The sequence below is a fragment of the Merops nubicus genome, unplaced genomic scaffold (assembly GCF_000691845.1).
Source record: "Merops nubicus isolate BGI_N331 unplaced genomic scaffold, ASM69184v1 scaffold22211, whole genome shotgun sequence".
Lineage (NCBI taxonomy): Eukaryota > Metazoa > Chordata > Aves > Coraciiformes > Meropidae > Merops > Merops nubicus.
The window spans coordinates 21514-45620 of record NW_008587915.1 but is presented as its reverse complement, the minus strand read 5'-3'; the positions used below and the strand labels follow the sequence as shown (position 1 = coordinate 45620).

The window sequence follows — 24107 nt, the reverse complement described above, 5'->3', positions numbered from 1 at the left end:
TGAAAATAAAGATCATAAATAAACAAGAAACCAACTCCCTGCAGACTCAGTCAGGGTTGTCAATTCACAAGAGGTTCTTGGTCCTCCTTCACAATACATTTGATATATTTTAGCACAGTGTGAGCATATACTGATACATAGCTCTGTCACTAAAAGTCGTATGTGCAGGTTTCTCTTAATCTCCTCTTTCACAGACTTGCTGGCAGAGATCAGTTACTTCCCATAAAACTTCTTATTCAGAAGAAAGATCAGAAGGTTGACATTCACTTTTGCTCTGTCGAACAGCTTCATGACTGCAACACCTTCATACTGCAGCTGCAGAAGATCCTGCCAAAGAGAGTACTTTTATGAGCCAGAAATCCTCAAGACCTTATAGGGAATATACAAGACCCTGTGGTACACTATCACCAAGTCCATGGCATAAGATAGAAAAACAAGAGATTCCGTAAAGTTCTGCCTGTACTGCAAGAAAACTAAAGTTGCTCTTAAGATATTTAAGAGATTCACTTTTTCATGTCTCATTATTAAAAAAAAAGGGCAGAAATAGAAGACCATCAGATCTATTTATATAGAAAGAATATATATATAAATTCTATATCTAGAATTTCAGATCTAATCATCTCCACACTTTTCACTTGCATGGCAGCCATAAAGTTGTTGTAACATTTAGGAAGGGTCTCCTGTGTGCCCAGTTACGTTATGTACCCGTGAAACATTACAACAATCCACAGCATCACTTTCTATAATTCTTAGTTGCCACACATCCCAGTGAGGTGGTTTAGAGCACTGCCATCTAGGGCAGAGGAAAACACCCCCTCTGCTAGGACTATGTACACTCTGGAGTTTATGAAGGCAGTATTTCTAGTCAGATGCTGCTTGTCAGCAACGCACCTGCCAGAGCAGCAACACAACCCCCTGCACTGATTTATCTCAGCAACCAATTTCTTTCAGCAAGCCCACCCCTGAAGGATACATATTGAAGGAGGCATTGGGGTAGTGCTACTGCAGGGAAACGTGTGCATTCCAGACCTGCCTCCCGCAGCTGCCCAGCCTGGGTGACGCTGGAGGAAACAATCAGAAAGCTACTTCTGCTTTCTGTAAAAATTTTGGCAATAGCAAGTCTTTTCAACAGATGCCACTGTTAATACTACACTTGGATGACCAATGGTGTCCCCTCATTGCTGCCCTCTTAGAACATCTGCTTCTGCAGAGCAGTGCTACAAACGCATAGTGATATAGCAATAGACGTTCCCGAGGGGTGAATAGTCCCATGAACCAAGAAAGTCACGACCAGCTCCAATGGATTAAGACCAGAATGAACTAGGGGAGACCTCAGAGCCCATGAACAGCATGCATGATGCAGCTGTCTCTCCCAGCAGCCAGTCAGGTGGCTTGGATTTACCACAGTGCAAAGTGTTCCTGCACACGATGTTTCCAGATCCCTGAGGAATCCATAATGAACAAACCAATGACACCCAGGTTGGGGGGTGGGGGTGGGGTGGGCAAGGACAGGAGTAGAATAATGGGTAAGAGACACCAGGCATAGTACTGGCATGGCAGGAAGAATGGGGAAATGTTTGGGAAAAGGCCAGTCGGTATGGCTATTCCTGCAGCTTGGCCTAAGTAAAGGCTGAGGACTGAAAACTGGATCGCTGAATTAACTGGTAAGCATAGGGTGGCAGAAAGAATGCCAACACGTGATGACCAGCTGAAGCCACCACAGCCAAGCCCATCTGCCCAGTGCCACAGACTCCTGGTGTCCCTGCTGTGGCAGGAAGCTGAAAATGCATGCATTCGTTTTGTCCAGGTACACAGAAGTTTAACTAAAACACAGACTGACATTAGGCTTTCATCAGTAAAGAAACAGAAGTAGCCCGAATTCCACATTTGCATTGCATCTGTTTCACCTGCAACAAATGGTTTGTTTCCAAGAGCATTTTTCAGATTGTTCAGGCAGAAAACATGTCATCATTATTTTGATGATGAGTCTGTCAAGTGGAACTTAAATGTCACTATTAAATAGTTCTTACCTGATAATGTAACATAAAGGTTTCCATCTGTACCCCCATGAATTTTGCTTTTACCTCAAAATCTCCTACTTCTTCTGTTGGACTGATTTCAAATATCACATTTTTAAACCTATGAAATTGGAGAAATGAAAAACCACAGTTCATTCCTGAACACGTAGTTCCTTCTGAAACAGGGAGAGACTAAACGAGATGAAATCTGAAGATGAAATTCTCAGAATTCTAGTTTTTAAGTCTGTATTCTATATCCCCAGTTGGAATGAGACCGTGTAAGACAACCAGACTCAACACAACAATGCAAGGAAGCCTACCAGATTCTACACCCGATGAATTGCACCTTCACTTCAGCATAGCAGGAAATAAGGTGACTTAGCCTGTGCAGTCTAAATGGTCTACTTCAGTGCTGCACATCGACACCTCATCTAGCACAAAGTACAGAACAGGATTTCGGGCTGAAAAAAAATTCTGTGGAATATAGAGAAGCTGCCTGTTACTAGAAGATACACCAAGTCCTCAAGGCTAGCAAAATGCTGGACAAACTCAAGCCAGCATTAAGTTGTTGGTTTTTTTCAGCTGTGAGTGCTATTACCCACAGTAGCAATTCAATTGAGGAGATACCCTCCAATGACTGTGGATGTGACAGGTGGAAGAGGAGGTCATGTTTAAATCCTGTTACACTTCTCAAAGACCTGCTTCACTTCAATCAGACAAAAAGAGAGGACTGAAAAGTGATCACTATGCAAGGTTTCTTGGCCACAGGGATACCAGCCTGGATCACCAGAACAATTTCTTCAGCTGTAATCGCCAAGTCTACCAACAATGCTGAACTCCAAGAACAAAATCGCGAGACTGTCACGATCTCCAACAGATCTCAGAGCTTCTCTTCATCAATTGCCAGCATCTGGACTATACCTGTTTTCCGCTTCGTATGAGAAGCTTATTTAGCTCGAAAGAGTTTTAAAAGATACTCACTGGTTCCCTTGCAGGTCCTCAATCTCTAAAAGCACTCCCTTCTCATGAAGTCGAGCTGCTGTATATTTTAGAGAAATCTTTTTACTGTTTTTGCCTTTCATCTCCCGAGGTTTCTTAGAGACTCTGGAATAAAACAAAAACAAAAACAAAAACAAAAACACACAAACAAGATGATGAGTCAAACACATTTTGGACAGCAGATGTTTGGATGAGAGGACAGAAGTAGTACAGCTAATCAGCTGTGACTAACAGCTGAAAGATGACAGACTCCTACTAACGAGTTTATCTACAAAGCACTTGCAGCTCAGATCACATCTTTGATTTTCTACTATTTACTGTTACACTACAGGAGAAGGAAAAAAAACCAAAAACAGAACCCCAAAACATAACCACATGGTACTTCATAGAAAGCAGTGCCATCTATCATTAGGCAAATGGAAATCTGGTGACAACTGACACAGAGAAGCCTGAGATTACTCAACAACTTTCTTGCCTCAGTTTTCACTGGCAGTTGCTCTTCCTTTTAGGGACACGGTTTAACACTGAACTTTACAGTAGGGCCAGGTTAAAGGTTGGACTTGATGACCTTAAAAGTCTTTGCCAACCTAAATGATTCTATGATTCAATTCTCACATCTCACTGGGGAGGAAGACTTTTTTTTCCCTTTTCTTCTTCCAGTTGTCCTGCACTACAACAACTGATTCCATTCAGGATAAAAAGAGGGTAATTTGTGATCAATGCTGTCCTTGCAGGTAACTTATTTTCATTGCTCCTAGAAAGATGACAGGACAGACTGACTGAGCAGCAGGTGCATTACCTGGGCAACCTGCTTCACTCCCACTGGACTCTCTACACTTGTGTCTCCCAGAGGGACCAACATTCTTCCAAATACATCTTTTTGATCTTATTCAAGGTACTGCCCTCTCCCAGTATTTTCCCACTGCTGCTGAGACTCTCCCTAGAACTATCACTGTGGTAAAGAGCTTGACCGAAGAGCTTTGAGTAGATGGCATTATGATTCTTCTCAGCAACAACTTGCACATGCTTTCTAGAAGAAGCACTTCTAGGGCCTTGGCATGGTTACGATATACTTACTTGCCCTTGCTGGCCAGGTTATCCAAGCAGGTTTTAATGTAGCTTTTGTAATAATCCACTTGTTCTCCATAAAAAGTAGCTTTGGAGTTCAAGGCACTGTATGTCTGCTGCAGCTTCACCAGCTCTGCCTTCCTTCTCTGACGGTATCTACGCTGATTTCGGATATCCTGTGCCACAGAGAATGACAGGCAGAGACTTTAACAGTCCTTCGAGCTCTCCAGTTGCTCACGCCCAGAACACAAGAGTATGTTAAATGCACTGTTTCATTTGGCTTAGTCTTGCTTCATGCTACAAGCTGGAGCCCTCAGTTGCACTTGCCCCAATTTAAGTGTCACCACTTCTCTCTGCTGACTAGTTTTGGAACTAAACAATTCTATACAGCAGTTCATTTGAATATTTTGTTGCTTTCTCAAATTTCAGCGCTGTCCTAGTTGCAATGGCTAGAGTGGGCACCAACAGCCCGTGACCTAAACAAAGGCATCAATTTTTGCAAACGCTGGGTAGGAAAGTTAACTTAAAATCAAGCAGGATAACCACAGCAGTTCAGACTTCCCTATCTTTCTTTGTCAGCCAGCTTTAAGCATACTTTACCTTAGTATCTGAACACATGTTTAAGTCTTCTTCTATTTTCATTTGATACATGACAATACAATTAATTCTAATTGGATCCCTAATGGCAATTGTTAATTCACTTTACATACATAACATTTAGTTTGTTTGAAAATGTTTGAAAAGCAAAGCAAAGCTTTTCGCAGACATGATAAAAAATACATTGTCACCGGCAATTGTTAATTCACTTTACATACATAACATTTAGTTTGTTTGAAAATGTTTGAAAAGCAAAGCTTTTTGCAGACATGATATAAAATATATTGTCACCATAGCAATGTACAACAGTATTAGTTTGCTGCTCTAACTTTTTCTCAACTCCCCCTTCTATCATTTAGGTATTCCTGAATAGGTACCTTTAAATAAAAGTAACAGGATGTCTTTAAGTTTTGATCAAAACTTCCTTGTGTGAATAAGTTTACAGAGACACTACCAAAATTAGTGAAAAAGAGCAGTAGTAAAACTGCAGATCAGGACTTCCCCTCCAAGCTGTAACATTTTTCTTTAAAGTGCCTGAGATTCTGGAAATACAGTAATTCAAGAAAACAAATTTCCTTATAAGAATAAAGGGCATCCCAAATGCCAAGAGGTGGAAGCGCTGTGGCAAAAGGTAGGCTTCATGTCTGTAAATTAGCTACTACAAAACTTACTCCTCCTGAATACTCATGCCAGTTTCACAATGCTGCCCACTGTGGGAACACACTAGTACGGTTATTCGGAAGCCACCAGCTGGCGTACCTTTGCAATGTCATTGATTAGTTCTTGGTATTTATTTTTTGCATTCATTGTCCCTAGTTCTGTTAACTTCTTCAGGCCTGCCTTGATTTTATCTTTTTTTCCTTGAAGATTTAAGTTGCCATCTTCCTTTACAGACACAGATTTCTTCATCTTGTCTGGAGTTTTAGCATCGCGAATGGCTCGTTTCTGCATAGCTCTCTGATGCTCTGCTTCCTAGAAAGAGAACACAAAAATTTACAGGTTTCTAAGGAGATCAGTTTTAAGGTGACAAAGAACCAGACACAGATTGTCTGAACTCCAGCATAACATAGGATAAAAACCATTGCTTGGTCATTCCTGTACCGACACAAATGAATCCAGCCTGAAGAACAGTTCCACATTTGGGAATCAGCAGAAGGCTACCTGCTGTTTATAATGGTCTTTTAAATAAATAGTTCTCTAGCAACTACCAGAGGAGTAAGATTCAAACATACAATTTATTCCCATTATATTTCCTCATTATCATTACACACTGCTCCAGCAGCAGTGGAGACAGCTTCGCCGCAATACATAACTGCAGGTTCCCAAGTGTACCCACATATATCTGGGTAGATGACAATTTCTCAGCCTAAAAAGATCGCAGGTAAACAACTTCATACTTGCTCTGAGGTAGCTGGAGTTTCCAATATTTCAGTCAGCGTCTCCCCGGGTTGGAAGCGGATTACATCAACAATTAAACATTTTGTGCTGCAAAGAAATCAAGGACAATAGAAGAAAAAAAACTTTAAACTACAAGGCTTTCAATACTGTTCTGAAATAATAGCAGTGTTACTGATTTACCTGGTCAGATTAGCAATGGATGTGCACTTAGGTAGTCATAAGCTAGACCACAGCAGAACCCCGAGGAACACTTTACTTTTTTGACAGCACGTTATCAGAAACTGGTACCCTGAGAGGTTAATCTATGTAGTACACAGGATTTGCTCCCCAGTACACCCTCAACCAGCAAGGATGTTACCCCACATATTCCAAGGCACCCCCACTACTGTCACACAGACCACACAAGCTGGAAATCCAAGGTCAAAGGTACAGCAGGAAGCAGCAGCAGCTAGTCTGTGCAGCCAGAAAGTCTTTAATATTATCCACCCCCAAGCATACTTCAGTGCTCTGTAACAGACTCCCCAGAACTATCTTCTGCTGTGTACAGTAACTGAGCCAAAGCAGATCCCTGACTCCAACCTGGAGACAAGACAGGATCGTTCCTTGGTCTTAACTGTAATTTAGTCACAGCCAGTGCCAGTTCTGAGGTAATTCTGTCCTTGAGCCACACAATGACACCAAATCAATAGCACCTTCAGTACTTGAGAGTGAGGCTGGAACCGTTTCTGGCATCACACAAAGCACATCACACACATACCCCTTCCTCATCATTCACAACTCAGATGACTACCAGAACATCTGGTAAGTCTTTACTTTTGAAACCAATGTCACCTGCTTCTGGCAGTAGGGAGATACTAATGCATCTTTTAAGAAGCCAAATTAATTTAAAATTATTTTTGGAGACAAGATTTTCTTCTGGAACATCACTGGTCTGTCTAGCCCAAATGTAAGCTGACCCAAAGAATTCTCAGCTAAACTATTACTGTCTGAGCAGAAATGCATCAGAGTGGATAAATATGCACCCAAATATCGGGTAGCTGCTCTGTGCATCTCAGCAACAGGGGTTTGCTTAAAAGGTGCCCGGAGTGAACACTAGTGCTACCCCCTCTGGAGCAGAGTGCCCAATGAACGACGCTTCCACCAGCCCACCGCTTCCTGTCCCTGAGGCTGACAACATCCCCACTGCCCCAAAAGGCAACTGCCCTTCAGCTATCAAGAGTCTGGTTTGAGGAACAGCAAGTGCATAGGGAAAGTGATTACACCATAACCTAAGAGAGGAGAGCAGCAACAGCAAAAATACCCTAAGGAGGCATTTCCCAGAGATAGGATATTCTCCCTGTAGCTTTACCCTAAATTACCATTGTCTCCCAGGCAGGACATGGACATAATTCACCCAAAGGGTGTGTAAGGAAGCTTATTCTGCAGGAGGGAGCAAACTTGGCAACGGAGTGTTATTCCCATAAGCTAGACATTTAGTTACCTTTAACATTTCCATGCGTCACGTGTATTCTATTGAAAACATTTGTGTAGGCCATTACATAGGCAACACAAATACTAAATTTTACATTAGACTTCAGAGTTAAAACTCAGTTGTGATGAACACTACAGATCAAGATGATCTTTACAAATTTTCACATGCAGGCAAATCCAACTGCTGCTGTCACACTTGCTCACATTTAGAAAGTTTTCTTTTCTGGTATTTATCCCCTCCAGAATATCCAAGATAGGCTTTTAAAGAATGAAAAAATCAACAGTGACAAAGAACAGGAACAAATTTAACAAACAGCTTTGAAAGGACATGGGTACAACTTCGGCGTATTTGGGGGTTACAGTCCCACGTTAGTCTAAATTACACTTTCTTATTTTCCCATGCCTATTAACTGTGAAAATTCAGATTCCTTGTTCTCTTGAGAACCATGCCAGGTAGTCACCCCTCACTTACTTCAACAGAATCGTCCTTGCATCCATCTCTGCGTTCTCATCACCAGGAACATCAAACTTGTTAGTGAGCGTGAGAGAAACCTCAGTCTTTGCTAGCATTTCCCTGTTGGGGTCATTAACGTTGCCAGACCCTTCGCCTGCCAAGCAGAAAGAGTTCATAGGTTAAATCATATTCCTTACATTCTCGACTACTAGAGCTTTGTAGTTTTCCCCTCTATAACAGACTACAGAAAAACTAGTTTCCTATACTGTCAAAAGGACACTTCCAAAGCCAACACCAGCTTTTAATAACACAATCTTGAATGTTACAGATTACTTTTTCACAAAACTGAGAGAATGTGCTGTTCAGAAAAGCACCACAAAATCACTATTTCATATGCTTTAAAGATGTATGGCTATTCGACACAGCATCTCACTCCCTACTGAGAAGAGTAGCTGACCTGCCAAAAGTACTTTATAAATCAAAACATGACCATGCCCCTATGTCAATGTCCTCATTAGAATTAATTTTCCAAGTGAAGAGCAAAGCCCTTGTTAGCAATTGAGCTTGTAATCTTCCATTAAACAAAGTACGCTGTCCTGTCAAAACAATATTTTCTCAGTCTGATTGTGTCTGAACTTTTATCAGGACAGTTGTTAAGATGCCTCCCCTCCTGACACCCATTTTTAAAGGGCTGCAGGAAGATTAAACTCTGGCATATTAACCACATTGATACAATGCACACAGGAGAAATTAAAAGGGAAAAAGAGCGTAAGTTCAAGTTAAACTCGACGTCTGCTTTTGCTCAGATAACACTTCTTACATTCTGCTCTTTGCCAGTATGCGGCAGAAAACGTGCTAGCAATCACTCCTCTGAAAGGTGCCTTTCTCATCAAGTGACTTCACAAGAAGCATTTTGCTGTCAAAGCATCCTCTCAAAAAAAGGTGTCCATTCACACACACAACCTCCCCCCCAAGATTTCACACTTCAAATAGCTGCAACATAGAAACCAAGGAAGCAGAGAGGTCTGCACAACTTCCCAGTGTTTGTTATATCCTCAGGCAGTGAACCACAGCTCAGGTATTTAGAAAACTGTCACAGATTATAGTGAAGTCTCTTCCTTCATCTTCCAGTCAGAAGCAAGAGTCTAAAACTCTTAACATATAGGGAAAAAAAAAAAAAAAAAAAAGAAACCTCTAAAGGAGGGGGGAAAAACATTATTTGCATATGACAAAGTTCCTTATAGGGACACATCTTTTAATATGCTCATTACCACACCCTGAAAGGAATTCATACAGATCTCCAGAACAGATCTTTGCAAACAAGCAGGGACAGACACACTCAGGACCTGAGGGTCCTTGTGGACAAGCTTGATACAAGTGAACAGTGTGCTGCAGTGGCAAAGAAAGTCAATGGGATGCTGAGTTGCATCAACAAAGGGCAGCCAAGATAAAGTCACTATCCCCACTCTACTCAGTGCTTGCTGGGCTACACATGGAAGTATTCAGTGCTGGTCCCTGCTATGCAAGGAAGATGTGGACTGGTCCAGAGTGGGATCACAAAGAAGATCCAAGGACTGGGAAGCTGCCACAGGAAAAGCTGAGAGAACAGGGTTTGTTCAGCCGTAAGAAAAGAAGATCCAGGGGAGACCTTACCCACTATGTTTCAGTATTTAAAGGGTAGCTACAAAGAAGGAAGACATTCCCTTTTTACAAGGAGTCACGTGGAAAAGGGGGGATACAAGTTATGCCTGGTGAGATTCCGACTGGATACAAGAGGAAGATTCTTCACAATGAGAACTGTCAGCCATTGGAATAGTCTCCCTGGGGCAGTGGTCGATTCCCCAACACTGGACACTGTTAAGATTTAGCTGAACATAGTGTCAGCTGGGTCAGCTTGTCTTGACTGTGCTTTGACAGGAAAGATTGGACCAAATGATCCTGGAGGACCCCTGGAGGTCCCTTCCACCCTGGTATTCTATGATTCTATGAAATAGCTCCATTGCAATGGAACAAAGAAAACATGTCAATATCTGGCTGTCTTCTAGAAACTTCTGGAATGGGGTGAGGTGAGGGCATGAAGAGGAGGAAAAAAAAAAGTTTTCAGGGTAACAAATTCTGCAGTCAGAATACACTGGAACAAATCTGCTGCCGCTTTTTAGCATGCATCTTCACTTGCAACCTGTGATGATTCCTTAGATAGTTTCTTTACTGCACTTCGAATCATTTAAGGCAATATCACATATTTCTTAAGTACAATAAACTAATCACCTATTAAGGACTCAATTGTAGGAACCTCTCCAAGATCGTCCAGCAGCTCATGAATTGGATCATTGTGCTCAGGAGCAATCGCATCTTGATGGTCTAAGAGCAACTAGATGAACAAAAGGAACATTTATGTTGTTAACTGTATATCAAAGTAGGTTACTTTGAGCTGGTATCTTCTAGAAAAACATCTTACTTGATTAAACTCCAAAGCACAAATATCAACATTCAAAGCTGTGCCATTAGCACATACTCAAATACTTACAAAAGAGATGTAGAGAAGCCACAAGCAAAGTACTTAATTCTATAAACCAACATGGTCTTGCACACTACAGTTGACAACTTTCAGACTTGTATTTGATAGCTCTGCATTTCAGCCAGAAGCAGGACTTTCTTTATAAGCACTGCTTATCAGGAACAACTGTGACCAATGTATACTTACAGTGTGTGTATTGATGATTTCACCAATAGAAATATAAATAACTGGTTTAGTGAGGGTCACCAAGTCAGAATATTCATCAATATTAAATTTATCCTGCAACTCAGGAACATCACAGGCAGCCTGAAAAAAACGCCTTCAGAAAAAAGAAGAGAAGAAGAATCCATATAACTCAGACAGTCATGTAATAGTACACCAAGAGCATTACCTCCCTTTGACTGTCCCAGGCATACATTATGGCATATTACAGTTTGTCAGCTTTAGTTTAACACATCAGAAGTAAGCTAATAAGTTCAATTACTGATATTTGCCATGTTGACATTGGCTCATTCTCAGCATTCACAGGACTAGTCTATTGCTCTGTGTTGCTCACACACCCTCGTGCCTCGACTGCAGTAACACCCCTTGCTCACAGCTATCTCCGGTTTTCTTTCTTCCAAAACACAAGAGATAAGATGGTGACTCTTGAACAAAAGCTCACTTCAGCTCTATGAACACCTAAACGCCAGCCTGCTTTGCTCCTGAGCCTTGCTGGGCTCTCACACTGAGCTGCAGTTCACATGGGACAGAAGGATACACGTCCATCCTATTTGTCCACATCCAAAGTATCACAATAAAGATGTACAAAAACCACCTTTATTCTGGAAACGCCTAAGTCAAAATACTTGACTTTGCAGAATCATTAACATACACTGTATCATTCATGAATTCCAGGTATGCATTTTACCTGCTGCTGTCACTGATGCTTATGGCAGTTTGAAGTGCAATCTCTTAGTTTCAACAGACTCTGTATTTAATGGAGACAGACTAATTTATCACATCTAAAATGCATTATTATCCCTTTGTACTTGCAATGTTACCCTCTGCCAAACTTCTCAACTAAATTAGCTAAAGTCTTCTACCTGAATTTCTGGTATGACTGCGACAGGTATTCATTAATGATGCTCAGGTGGGCATTGTCTCCCATGAACATCTTATTGGAGGCAGCATGCTGCAACATCTTTGCAATGGAACCGAGGTTCCTGCGCTGGTCTGTGGTCAGCTGACCTCCAGCTGAAAGGTCAATGATGTCAAAGGCATCTGGTGCGACGATGGCTGGATTCATGTAGCGATAGTAGAGTAAATTGCCAACAATCTGGGAAAAGTTGAGTATAGAAGAAACGCATCAAGAAACAATGGTATAGGATCCAACTGAATTTTACTGAAACTACTCTGACTGTGCTCTGATAAATTGTTTTCTTGTAAGCCAGAGACCTCTTCCAAGGTCAGGGTTCTGCCATGCTGCTGTATACAAGCACATACTATCCCAAAAAATCTACAGTGTAAAAAAAAATTTAAATAATTTTTTAAAAAAATCACTAAGACACAATAGATCAAGACAAAGAAGGAAGACTGAGCACTACTAGTCACAGGATAATACAGCAGCAGATACTCCTATGCATACACTTATGCAGATTTAAAACTTTTAACTTACAAAAATGTTTGGAGAGGAGATACTACAAGTTACCAGCAGCCTACTCATGTAAGTGTGGACAACCCATCAGGAGAATTAAACTTAACTGAGTTAGTCTAACAGAGGGCAGAACAACCACAGTATAGAGGAATCTGGCAACACAGTTCCAATACAGAGCAAGATTTAATTCTTAGAGAAGTGTGCAGTATCAGCTGCCATCTCTGACAAAGCAAAAACGATGAAGAGGCATAGCACACCAAGGAGCTAAACTGGGAAAACTACTTTCCGTTCCTTCTCCAAGGCTCTTTTCTTTTTCAGAATTATTCATCAATAAGCCAGCAATACATTCAGGCACAGATCCCCATTTAGCACAAGTAACAGAGAAATCATTTAATTCAGAGGTAAGAAAATCAGAAGTGCAGAAGGCGAATGACAATTGATGCTTCAAAACCCAATTTACCTAGTCAAATGTGAGCAGCAATAAACTTCAAGGAACCAGAAAATTAAGATGTCACATTACCCATATGCTCACAAATACACCACTAAACTGTGTTTGCTATTTTGCCAAATGTAATTCCAGCAACGAAAAGGAATTAACCCAACATGCTCGATGTAAAGCTGTAGTTCTCACACCACATGCTCTAGTGTTTTCTGGTGGTTCACAGAAATTTGCAGAGGGCTGGACCACTGAATCTTGGCTTTGCCTGCTTGCCACATGACTTAAATGTACAGAAAAGATTGGTGTCTGAACAAACAGCTGAAAACAGAGAGGAAAAAAATCTAGCCATTGCTGAGCAGCCCCAGAAGTTATTAACTGCTTTCAGTGAGGTCATGTTTTTGATAAGTGTTTCACGCCAGTCCTTGCCCTACTCTTACAGATTGTCATTGGATGACAATAGTCAAAGATGTTCACTACCAGCAATAAGAAAACACATCTGTGAAAGAAACTGTGTGAACTTTCAAATTTGCAGGGGGAGTCCAGCAGTTCATTGTATTGGTAGTTTTGGTTGTTAAAAAGTCCACAAGTAGTCATTGCATAGAACAGCAGTTTTGACGTTCATGTGGACACGTGGGCTTTCCATGGGGATTAATGAAAAACTGCAGCTTTCCACCTAAATTTACAGATGGAAGAAATTAATTCACCTGCACAGAAAGAATCGATGTCTCAGAATGGGAAAGCACAGAACTAGAAGAGAGAAGAAAACAGCATTCAGATTGGTAATTATTTTTTAATGAAGCAGAGGCAAAGAAGTTTAAAGAGACACTGTCAAGTGTTCTAAAGATCCAAACTTTATTAGCAACCAAAGCAAACATGGACATAGAGGCCTTTGCAACTACCAAAAGCCATAAAACTAAAGAAATTTCAAGGAAAACCCCAAAGTTACATTCACCTGAGAGTGCCTACTATTAGGACTATTTGGAGAACTATTTATTTCTCCAAACCTACTGAAATGCAAAACACAAAACCGACCAGACTCAAAATGTGACTCTACGTGCTGCTGTCAAAATTAGGGGAATCTGGAGTATCAGAATTTTACATATAGATCTTTTAACTTGACATTGTCTCTTTAAGAATGGAGAAGCTGGCTCTGATCATACCAGCAAAACCAAGGCTTACTTTCTACAAGCAAGAGTATCCCAAGTCAAGAAACCTAAAGGACCAAATGCCTAAGATATTAAAGGCAAAGCAGAAGCAAAAGGATGTCTCCTGAACAATGTATTACATCTCAGTGACATATATGAAGTTAACAATCAAAAGCCCAATGTGAAACATTTTCGGTCTGTAGAAGTAAATAAATAAGCTTTTATACAGGTTTACATGCACTCTTCTGCACATGAACACCTTAAGGAGAATGAGATTTGCCTGCCACAGCCATTGGCTGACAATTATTCACAAAGGTGTTCAGATCCTTACCTTCAGAAGCTCCTCCTCACCAGCATCAGGAAACTTCTCATGCAGAGAGTCTTTTAGTACCTTGGCAATGAAACGCATTCCGTAACTTCAAGAGAAAGAAAAGGGCAAATAAGACTGCTGCAAGCACACACCCACCAACAACTTCTCAGGGATAACACTGTGATACACCAGACTCACGGGATTTTGTCCACTGAACTAACAATGGCAGACAGGAATTTGTCTGTCACTGTCCTCATGTTTCTGATTGAGGCATCCAGGCGTGTCCTCACCTCGTCGTGACTCAGAGCTTGTTCGGGTGTCACGTCGTACGGCAGCTTGCTGTTTGAAAGGGACACACGTGTGGAGGTGAGTGCTCCTCAGACTAGCATACTTCAGGAATTTCTAGCTCAACACAGAAACAAGCTTATATTCACTTGGCAGCCAAGAGCTGTGAATTGCCTTCAGTTAACCTCTTAGGCACTGGAACAGCTGAAGACTTCTTGCTTCTAATTTCCTCTACTCTCCCTTGCAATGGCCACTGTGAGAAATGGCCCAGATAACTCACAACTATTTTTTTTTTTACAGCACAAACACACGCACACTAGGCAACAAAGTGCCATCTGTGACAGGCAGTGGTACTTCAGGCTGCAAATTGATGAAAAAGCAAGCTACACACTTGAACATTAAGATGATGAAAGCCTGGAGACAAGCCAGAAGCTAGAACAGCATCCATAAAATCAATATAACATGCTATTGGCAGGAAGCAGCAACTAGTTATGTTTTTCATCAGCTGAAATTACTGCAGACTATTCCAGCAAAGACAGATGAAGCAGGTAGTTTCTAAAAGCATAACCTAAACCTCATGTAAACACAAGGACCTGAGCACACATCTTTGCCTGCATTTTTTAACTCATCCAGAATTTTGAGCCAGTTGTACAGCAATATATGACTGCAGATTTGTTTGAATGGGGAAATTCACTCATCTGTATGCCTTTCTTTAAATATGTTTAAAATTCCAGACAACATAATATAAATCTCAAGTTCTAGGAAACCAAACACACTTGAAGAAAAAGAAACCAGAATTACACAAAAACATCTAGCACAATCCAACAGTCATCAGCAGTTGAGATCAATTAGAAAGACGTTAGTACTAAAAGAACTGCCAAGTCATGCTGCTCCTCTAGCAAGAGAGGGGGTTTTGCTTGCAAATAGTACCTAAGTTTGCACAGGTTCTACGCAACACGACCCGAGTCTGACACGGAACCAGTTCGCAAACACATTCTCTTACCATGATTCCTTTTAGGTTAGAGGGCCTCTCATAGTTAATTATCAAGTCAACATAGGCCAACACCGAGGACCATTTCTTTTTCCACCTCCTAAAGAGACTCCCTTTCAATACCCTCAGCACCATTGTCAGTACAGGGTCTTTAGAACTGTTGGACGAAAGCCATCTTGAGGAGATGGGAAAGCTGGTATAGGTTGAAGAGATGCATGCAGTGAAGGCAAGGATGGTTTAGATTAACCGAGCAGTGCAAAGCAGACAAACAACATTTAGAAATCACAGCAATAACACTTCCCATACCTGGCCTCACCAGTTTGAGACTCCATCTGGTTAACCCAAGACTTGTAAATATCCACTGGATCAGTTTTGATATTGAGTGATTTGTCATCGATGATTTCCTTAACAACTGGTGCCAGGATCTGCCTCAGGGCATTCTGACCACGGGCACCACGGTTGAAACTTACCACCATTTTAATAACAGTAGGATTCCCAGTCACAATTTCATGTATTTGGTCTACTTTTGATCTGAAGAAGAAAGAATCCATATGAAACATGATGTACGTGAAATTTTGTCCAGAATTCTGTCTAGATGCATTTCTCATCATAAAACCATTAAAAAGCACCACCCTCACAAAACAGATGATGGATTTGGACTAAAATCTTGATACAGCAATAAACGACAACACTGTATAAGAACAATACTGGAACACTTTTAGACAAATGAGGCAAGAAACCTATCACTTCTGTTTTGGAACTCCAATGTAACTTGCCAGCACTCACCTTAACAATTAATGCAAATGCAACTGTACAATCTATTTGAAAGGACAATTCAAAAATACAAAGGAAAAAGAGCATGTTTTATGTAGAGAAGAAAAAGAACAGTATTTAAAATAAGAAAACAAGCACTCAACAACACAAGCCATTTCTAGTATACCACTGTGTGAAACACCAGCAGAGAACATTTCCCTGGACTACTATTTGAAGCATAAATTTAAGTCTGGGAGGAGAAGAGTCTTTTAGAAGTTGTTTCAGGGCACACACCATCTTCATGCTTAAAAAAAAAATATTACCAAGAATGCTTACACAGTAGTTCCTCAAAACTTTTATTGCACATTCTTCTTCACAGGAAGTTGGACAGCTCTGCATTGTAAAGTGCTGAAGCCACCTACCACTGAGCTCCTAAGGCCCAACCAGTCAAAGCACGCCTGAGGACAGCCAGAGTCCCTAACACTGACAGTAAATGCAAATGCCAAACAATAAGGCTTCTCAGTTTCAGCCTCATCAGCTTCTGGCAATCCAGAGAGCTTAGTGTTAGCTCTCTCCCTGGTTTGTAAGTCTGAGTTTGCAGTTTGTTAGAGGTGTTTATAATAACACACTGGAGAACTGAGATTAGATTAAATTTTAGGATGACTTTGCATCAGATTAAAAGTAACTGTTGTGTTGAGCAGTGAAATCTTGACTGAAGTAAAAAGCCTCATCTTCAACGGATATACTCATCTCTTCCTTTATATATACTATGTTAAGAAAAGATGTGAAATGGGAAGAGAATGATGAATGGACAGGTTAGCATTATCTGCATGTTAGCGTGAGGCATAATATGAAAACTGCCTCAGTTCAAGAAACTGCCAAAACTGATTCAACAGCAAGAATGTGCCATATGCTACCACGTACTTGATCTCTTCCTGCAACGCTGTTTGGAAAAGCCGCAACAACAGGTATTCCTCTCTTTGGTTGGATGCATAGTTATACAGCGTGAAGATGACAGAATCCATGAACTTTGTGGATTTGTTTTGAGGCATCTGAAAAATCAGCTTGGCCAAATAGGTTGGGTTAGTCTGCAACAACAAGAAAAATCGTTTAGCGTGCATGTCCAGACAGGTCAGTGTCACTAAGAACTACGGTGGCTCAAAACTACAGTGCATAAATAAAGACTGTGCCAAGACACATAAACCTCTGTGACAAGAGGTTACTGAGCAGGGCTAGAAATCACTTACCTGAAGTAAGTAGAACAGATGCTGATAGGCTTCCAGCTTTTCTCTCTTCTCTTTGCTCAAAGCTTTCAAACCTCCCCTTTGCTTGTTTAGCATCATCATGTCAGAGAGCTGCTCCTTGTTCTTCTTGGTAAGTTTTTTGCTGTGAGAAACAACATCCTGGAATGAAAGAATAGGGACAGATTCCACTAAGTAGTTTATAACGGGAAATACTGGAGAACAGCTGCAGCTGAGGGCCCACGTCTCTTGTACATGGAAAGGCAGGGTCAAGGTATGCCTGGGGCTACTAAAACAAAGCATTATTTGCTACGACAGCAACTTCTCTGACTGGAAGTTCTTGTTCTGCTTAGTCTCTGACTTTCTGAATTTCTCTGAAACTCTAGAAGGGTGAGGCACCCTTGGCAACAATTCCTATCAGAGCCAGTGGCATCCTGAAGATGCTTGAAAATGTTTTCTTTTCTGTATTTGTCTTAAAACCTAAAAATCCTGTTTCATACTCAGCTAGCTCACCACCTCCACATACTCCACCAGCAATGGCACTTGCTGTCACAAGCATCAGCCCAAAAGCTGCAGTGTCCTTCCGAGATTAATTTCACCATACCAACTGAGGTTTTACACTGGAGGAGCCTAGCGTCACACCATCCAGGACCAAATGAAAAGCTGACCAGAAGTTCAACTGGAAGGCAACGTTTTATCAGCAAGAGCTTTTGTTTATGAAATCAGTCCTATCACCCAAGTGCTAGAGGGGGCCTCCTTTAACCAACACACACCAGGTGGCACAAGCACGTCTCCTGCCTCCAGAATCACCCCCCTCACCGAAAGCTTGTGGCATGTCATTTGTTTAACCATGAAGGAGCAACAAAAGAGTTTTTGTGTGCCTTCAAGAACACAATCTGTAGTATGCAATAGGTCAAGATAATCCAGTGTTTGTTTGTCCTTGTTAGCTTTAGGTCTTGTTTCTTCTGCTCCTCTAGTTTTCTTTCTAGGGATCCATACTAAAATCAGTGGAATGGAGTAAGAACATACTGGGAGTAAAAACTGCAAGTCTGGGGAAACATCTCCTGCTGGGCCTGAGCAACTAACAGCCAAAGTCAGGAGCTCTCCATGCTAACTGGAGCTCACGGGGCCCAGTTCGATCTGTAGTGGGTCTCCCATCAGCACATTTCCTACCTGCAACGTGATTTTGTTTTTCACCAGCAGCCCGATTTTGATGTCCATGAGATTGAGGTCATTTTCCAGCTGCTGATTGGATCGGATCAAGGTTACAACTTCCTCACGCAGTTTCATTAGCTCAAGCTCCTCCTGGAAATCTTGGTCACTCTGATCGAGCAAGTGGACAAATTTCCGAACCACAGCCATTGGTGGATTTTCAGCATTAACTACATACAGGCAAGGACACGACGGGATGGAAAACAGAAGTAAATATATACCTTAACTACGTTTGAACAGCACACCAAGGAATAGCCAGAATAAAATTAGCACAACCATGTCTAAGCAGCTTCTGACAATTTGAATTTCTTGTTTTGAGTAAATCAGAAGAGAATCAAACAGTAAAGAACAAAGTCTATGTCAGCCAAGGGTTGTTACACCAAACGCTAAATGTCAGCCTAGGATAGTTAACACCAATGTTACATGCAAAGCTACAGTTTTATTTTTCAGCAGCAAAGGCAACAGCTGAAATGGTTTCCCTTTAGCCTCAAGAACTACCTACTCTCTGCTCTGCCCTACCAACTTCATCCCAATCACTCGTCAGGACTGGCTTGATGTTACAGATCACACTGGCAACATGCCTTGCAAGCAGAGAGATTCAAGACACACCAGTTTTACCCTCTTGGCAATACTTACTGAGAGTTTTGTAGTCTTCTCGTGCTTTGTTTGCTCGGATAAATGCTTGAATTTTTATAACATCGTTTATCTAGGATTAAAAAAAAAAAAAGCACTTGACCTCATTCTGAAAAGAGTAAAAACATCAGGTACTTGATTCATTTAACAAGACAGCCTCTTACATGGTTTCTGAAATACTGCAGACGATCTCTGTAACGTCTTCTGGCCTGATACATCCTGGTCAACGACTGAATCTATAGAAGGATAAACAAAACACTCAGATAAAGACCTTTCCCACAAAGTTCACTACCCAAAAGGTTTACCAAAGGAGTGAGCAGGGAGCCTTCACTACCTTGAGTACTTGGTCCTTTTGTGCTCTCAGGTAATCCATTCGGCTCTGATATGCCTTCCTCTGCTTGTAGCCACGCCACTGGGACTGAAAACAAAAAACAGGTGCACTGACTTCACTATTCTAAATAAAGAGAGGTAATTACAAATCGGAGCTTCTTTCTGTTCCTCAGCTTCCAACCTCCCTTTTGGCTAAATAAAAAAAGTTGAGGGAGACATGCTTATCTTCTCAAGAGATATACCGTGTGAACCATTAACTACTTCACCACCTGTGATCGTGAAATACTTGAAATCACCCCATGAAGAGCCTGGGCCTTCTGAAACACAGAATAAGGATACAGCAAAACAATCAAGTTGACAGAAACCATTCTACATGAGTTCTAATCACGTGTAAGATGCCACTGCTGGTAAGAACACTGACATAATATTATAAGCCTTCAGAGCAGACTCACTGCTGCTGACACCTGGAACAGAAGTTAGGTAAGTGGTTGGACTACACTTAAAGGGAGAATGTTATTTTAATGAGCCAGGAGTGGTTTTAAGGGTCTTGTGGGTTGTCTGTTTTGTTTTGGTGTTGGTTTTATGTTTGTTTCTTTCTCCAAATATGCACATAGAGCACACACTACTTAGGCAGAAACAAATACACATATACTGCTCAAACAATCAAGTGGTAATTTGAGACTTCTGGAGTGCCTCGATCACAGCTTAAGCCAGGAAACAGCCCTACCCCAGTGGATGCCACCAGTGCCAGCGAGCTCATCAGGGATGAAGATTGGAGGCAGCCTGGGCTGCAGTGACCACGCACTGGTGAAGTGCACAGCCCTAAGGGATACCAGTCAGATGACAAGTGCTGTCAGCACCCTGCACTTCCAGAAAGCAAACTTGCAAGTTTGTCAACAGGGCCTCCTGGGAAATGGTCCTGGAGGACCATCAAGCAGGGATAGGTATTTGGGGAGGACTACAGGGACACTGCCCAGTTGTGCAGGGATGAGGTCAGGAAGGCCAAGACGTGGCTGGAGCTGAACTTGACAAGGGATGTGAAGAACAACAAGGAAGGCTTCTAAAGGTATGTCAGCCAGAAAAGTAAGGTTAAAGAAAGTGTGCCCCCCTGATGAGCAAGAGCAGCAAGCTGGTAACAGCAGATGAGGGGAAGGGCTGAATTTTTCAGCTTTTTGCCTCAGCCTTTGCTGGCAGCCTCTCTCTTAACACCTCCCAAGTTGAGGGACCACAAGATGAGGACCAGGGGACAAAATCCCTCCCACTGTAAGCGAAGACAAGGTTCGTGACCATCTGAGGAACCTGAACATACGTAAGTCTACAGGGCCTGATGAGATCTGCCCCAGAGTCCTGATGGAATTGGCTGATGTAGTTGCCAAGCCACTCTCCATGATATTTGAAAAGTCCTGGCAGTGAGGTGAAGTCCCTGGTGACTTGAAGGAGGAAAATATTATACCCATTTTTAAAAAGGGTAAAAAGGAGGACCCTGGGAACTACCAACCTGTCAGGCTCACCTCCGTGCCTGGGAAGATTATGGAACAGACCCTCCTAGAAGCTGTACTAAGGCACATGGAGGACAGAGAGAGGTGATTTGGGATAGCCAGCATGGCTTTACTAAGGGTAAATCCTGCCTGACCAACCTGGTGGCACTCTACAATGGAGTGACTACATCAGGGGACAAGAGAAAAGCAATGGAAGTCATCTATCTGAACTTCTGCAAGGCTTTTGAAACGGTCCCCGACAACATCCTTCTAATTTGGAAACATGGATTTGATGGGTGGACTGTTAGGTGGATAAGGAATTGGTTGGATGGTCATATGCAGAGGGTAGTAGTCCACGGCTTGATGTCTGGATGGAGAGTGACAAGCAGTGTGCCTTAGGGGTCTGTTCTGGGACCAGTACTGTTTCATATCCTCACTGATGATATACACAGTGGGATTGAGTGCACCCTCTGCAAGTTTGCAGACAAACCCAAGCTGGCTGGTGCAGCTGATATGCCAGAGGGATGGAATGTCATCCAGAGGGACCTGGACAAGCTTGAGAAGTGGGCTCATGTGAACCTCATGAGGTTCAGCACGGCCAAGTGCAAAGTCATGCACCTAGGTGGGGGCAATCCTCATTATCAGTACAGGCTGCAGGATGATGTGATAGTGAGCAGCTGTGTGGGAAAAGGCCTTGGGGGTACTGGTGGACAAAAATGCTGGACTTGAGCCAACAATGCACGCTCGCAGCCCAAAAGGCCCATTGTGTACTGGGCTGCATCAAAATAAGCGGGGCCAGCAGATCAAGAGAGGTGATTCTGCCTCTCTAGTCTGCCCTGGAGAGACCTCACCTGCAGCAGTGTGTCCAGCTCTGGAGCCCTCCACACAGGAGTGACACTGACCTGTTGGAGTGGGTCCAGAGGGGGCCACAGAATGATCCGAGGGCTGGAGCAGCTCTCCTATGAGGACAGGCTGAGAGAGCTGGGGTTCTTCAGCCTGGAGGAGAGGAGGCTCCAGGGAGACCTTTCAGTACCTGAAGGGGCCTGTCAGAAAGCTGGGGCAGGACCGGTTACAAGGCTGTGTAGCAACAGGATGAGGGGCAGTGGTTTTAAATTAAAGCAGGGTAGACTTAGATTAGACATTAAGAAGTTGTTCTTTGCTATGCAGGTGGTGAAACAAAGGAACAGGCTGCTCAGAGAGGGGGTGGAGGCTCCATCCCTGAGGACATTCAAGGTCAGGATTGATGGGGCTCTGTGCAACCCGATCTAGTTAAAGACATCCTTGCCTGCTGCAGGGGGTTGGACTAGATGACCTTTAAAAAGTCTTTTCCAACTCAAAGCATTATATGATTCTATAATAGGGTGAAAAACACCTATTTTGTTTTCACATATTTCATTTAAAACAGCAGAGAAAGGTCTTTTTTCATTGCTCTCCAGTAAATGTGGCCAACCTCACACCAAATTATCCCACCATCATTTCAGGTCTTCAGTCCAACACCACATTATTTCTCTTGAGTTCATGAAGAATCACAGTAGTAATTCATCACATGGTATTATCACCACAAAGACATACAACAATAAAATTACAAGTAAATCTTCCTCAAGTAAGTTTTTCTCTCTCCAGTTCTGCCTGAGAAAATTTAATTATTGGCTATATATGACATGGAACAATAAATAATATACCAGAACTCTCTGGGAGAAGGAAATGCAAAATGAAGTGAAGACAATTGTGTGCCCTAACTGTTTGAAGGGAACTCAATCTGCCTCGAAGCCCGTGAATAGAAAACAACTGTAGAGTACAAATTTCAAACATAATTAAGGGATATCATTACCTGAATGCATGTGATTGCCGGGACTTGCTTCTTCAAAAAATTCATCCTGGAGTTGAATTCCTGCCGAACAAGGTATCCTCGACAGCAGGCCTGAAGTTTTGTAATCAGGTTCTCATTGGCCAGCCACAACTGCTCTCGGTTGTATGCCGCAGTGACTCCAGATATGGTGCTCTAAAATAACGTTACAGTAGGAAGAAGAGCCAGAAAGAGGAAGATACAAGAAACAGGATTTCTATGAGCTTTCTGTATTGTGCTGATGTGAAACTTCAAAGTTGCTTTTTGATAAACAGCAACACCATGGTCCTGTATCCCTTTACCATCAGGATCAATTTTTTCTGAAATGGGACAAGGAGTTTTGACACACATAATCCAATGATGCGCAGTGAAATAAATCAGTTCTAAGCTTGTTAATATGATTGTATCACTGGAGTGTTCTCTCAGAGCTACATCAAGGACGGAGAAGGTAGGAACATCAACTTTTCAGAGGAAGAGCATGTGTTATCCACCCTACCTGTATCTCCTCTCGTGACAGCTGTGTGTCATTTTGCACAAATTCCACTGGTTCATCCCATCCTCCCTCTTTGGTCCGCAGGTTATGATAATAATGATAGCCTCCTCTCACCCAGTGTTCCACCCATTCACTGCCATTGTCCCCTAAGAGCAGAAATTGCAAAGTCTCAAAAACAGATAAGTCCCACATACAAATATGGCAACCAGGAAATCCACATACAGAGATGCTCCTTCCTCCAAGCAAGAAAAAGGAATGTTTTGGAGACCCTGATGACCTCGTATAAGAGCTACCTAAACAAGACATGTTTTACAAATAGAGAACATTCTACTTAAAAACAAAGAAAAACACGCACCAAAGCACACAACACCACTTTGTTCACACAGCATCCACAATTGACACACGTAACACAAGACTTCTCCCCAGAGGGTTTTTTAACTCTGGTTCTGATTCCACATGCGATAAGCTTGAATTTATTTCACTAACAGTTAGCTACTTGGGGTTTACCTGCTGTCTTTTTCCTTCTCCTGACTTCTGCCAGCTCTCGCTGGTAGGTCTCAGCACACTCTGGAGTGACTCCATACAGCCCAACGTCCGGTGAACGCAAAGCACTCAGGGTCTGGCTAACATCACCACGGTCTACTGCTTCATTAATGGCCAGGATTCCTAAGGAGACTTTGAGAACACAAGGAATTAGGTTCCCTGGGCGTTGCAGGGGCTCAGTGACTCACAGCAAGCACTGAACAACAGAGCAGAGCCAGGCAGCATGACCACGTGCTCACGCAGCTGGTGT

At 42.2% G+C, this 24107-nt stretch overlaps 1 protein-coding gene across 1 annotated transcript in view; it reads right to left on the bottom strand.

Moving 5' to 3' along the window:
• Positions 1–213: 213 nt before the first annotated feature.
• Positions 214–24107, bottom strand: part of IQGAP1 (IQ motif containing GTPase activating protein 1) — a gene marked incomplete at its 5' end in the record, with an annotated part of 43672 nt that continues 19778 nt past the window's right edge. The window contains 22 exons of the mRNA XM_008949107.1: positions 214–327; positions 2031–2139; positions 3000–3122; positions 4095–4261; positions 5442–5654; positions 6080–6167; positions 8023–8158; positions 10273–10375; positions 10709–10841; positions 11608–11840; positions 14074–14158; positions 14251–14391; positions 15635–15859; positions 17006–17169; positions 17329–17484; positions 18496–18704; positions 19171–19240; positions 19332–19403; positions 19502–19585; positions 22807–22977; positions 23318–23460; positions 23822–23989. Of these exons, the coding sequence (XP_008947355.1) occupies positions 214–327; positions 2031–2139; positions 3000–3122; positions 4095–4261; positions 5442–5654; positions 6080–6167; positions 8023–8158; positions 10273–10375; positions 10709–10841; positions 11608–11840; positions 14074–14158; positions 14251–14391; positions 15635–15859; positions 17006–17169; positions 17329–17484; positions 18496–18704; positions 19171–19240; positions 19332–19403; positions 19502–19585; positions 22807–22977; positions 23318–23460; positions 23822–23989 (3107 nt within the window). The remainder of the gene's footprint in view (positions 328–2030; positions 2140–2999; positions 3123–4094; positions 4262–5441; positions 5655–6079; positions 6168–8022; positions 8159–10272; positions 10376–10708; positions 10842–11607; positions 11841–14073; positions 14159–14250; positions 14392–15634; positions 15860–17005; positions 17170–17328; positions 17485–18495; positions 18705–19170; positions 19241–19331; positions 19404–19501; positions 19586–22806; positions 22978–23317; positions 23461–23821; positions 23990–24107) is intronic.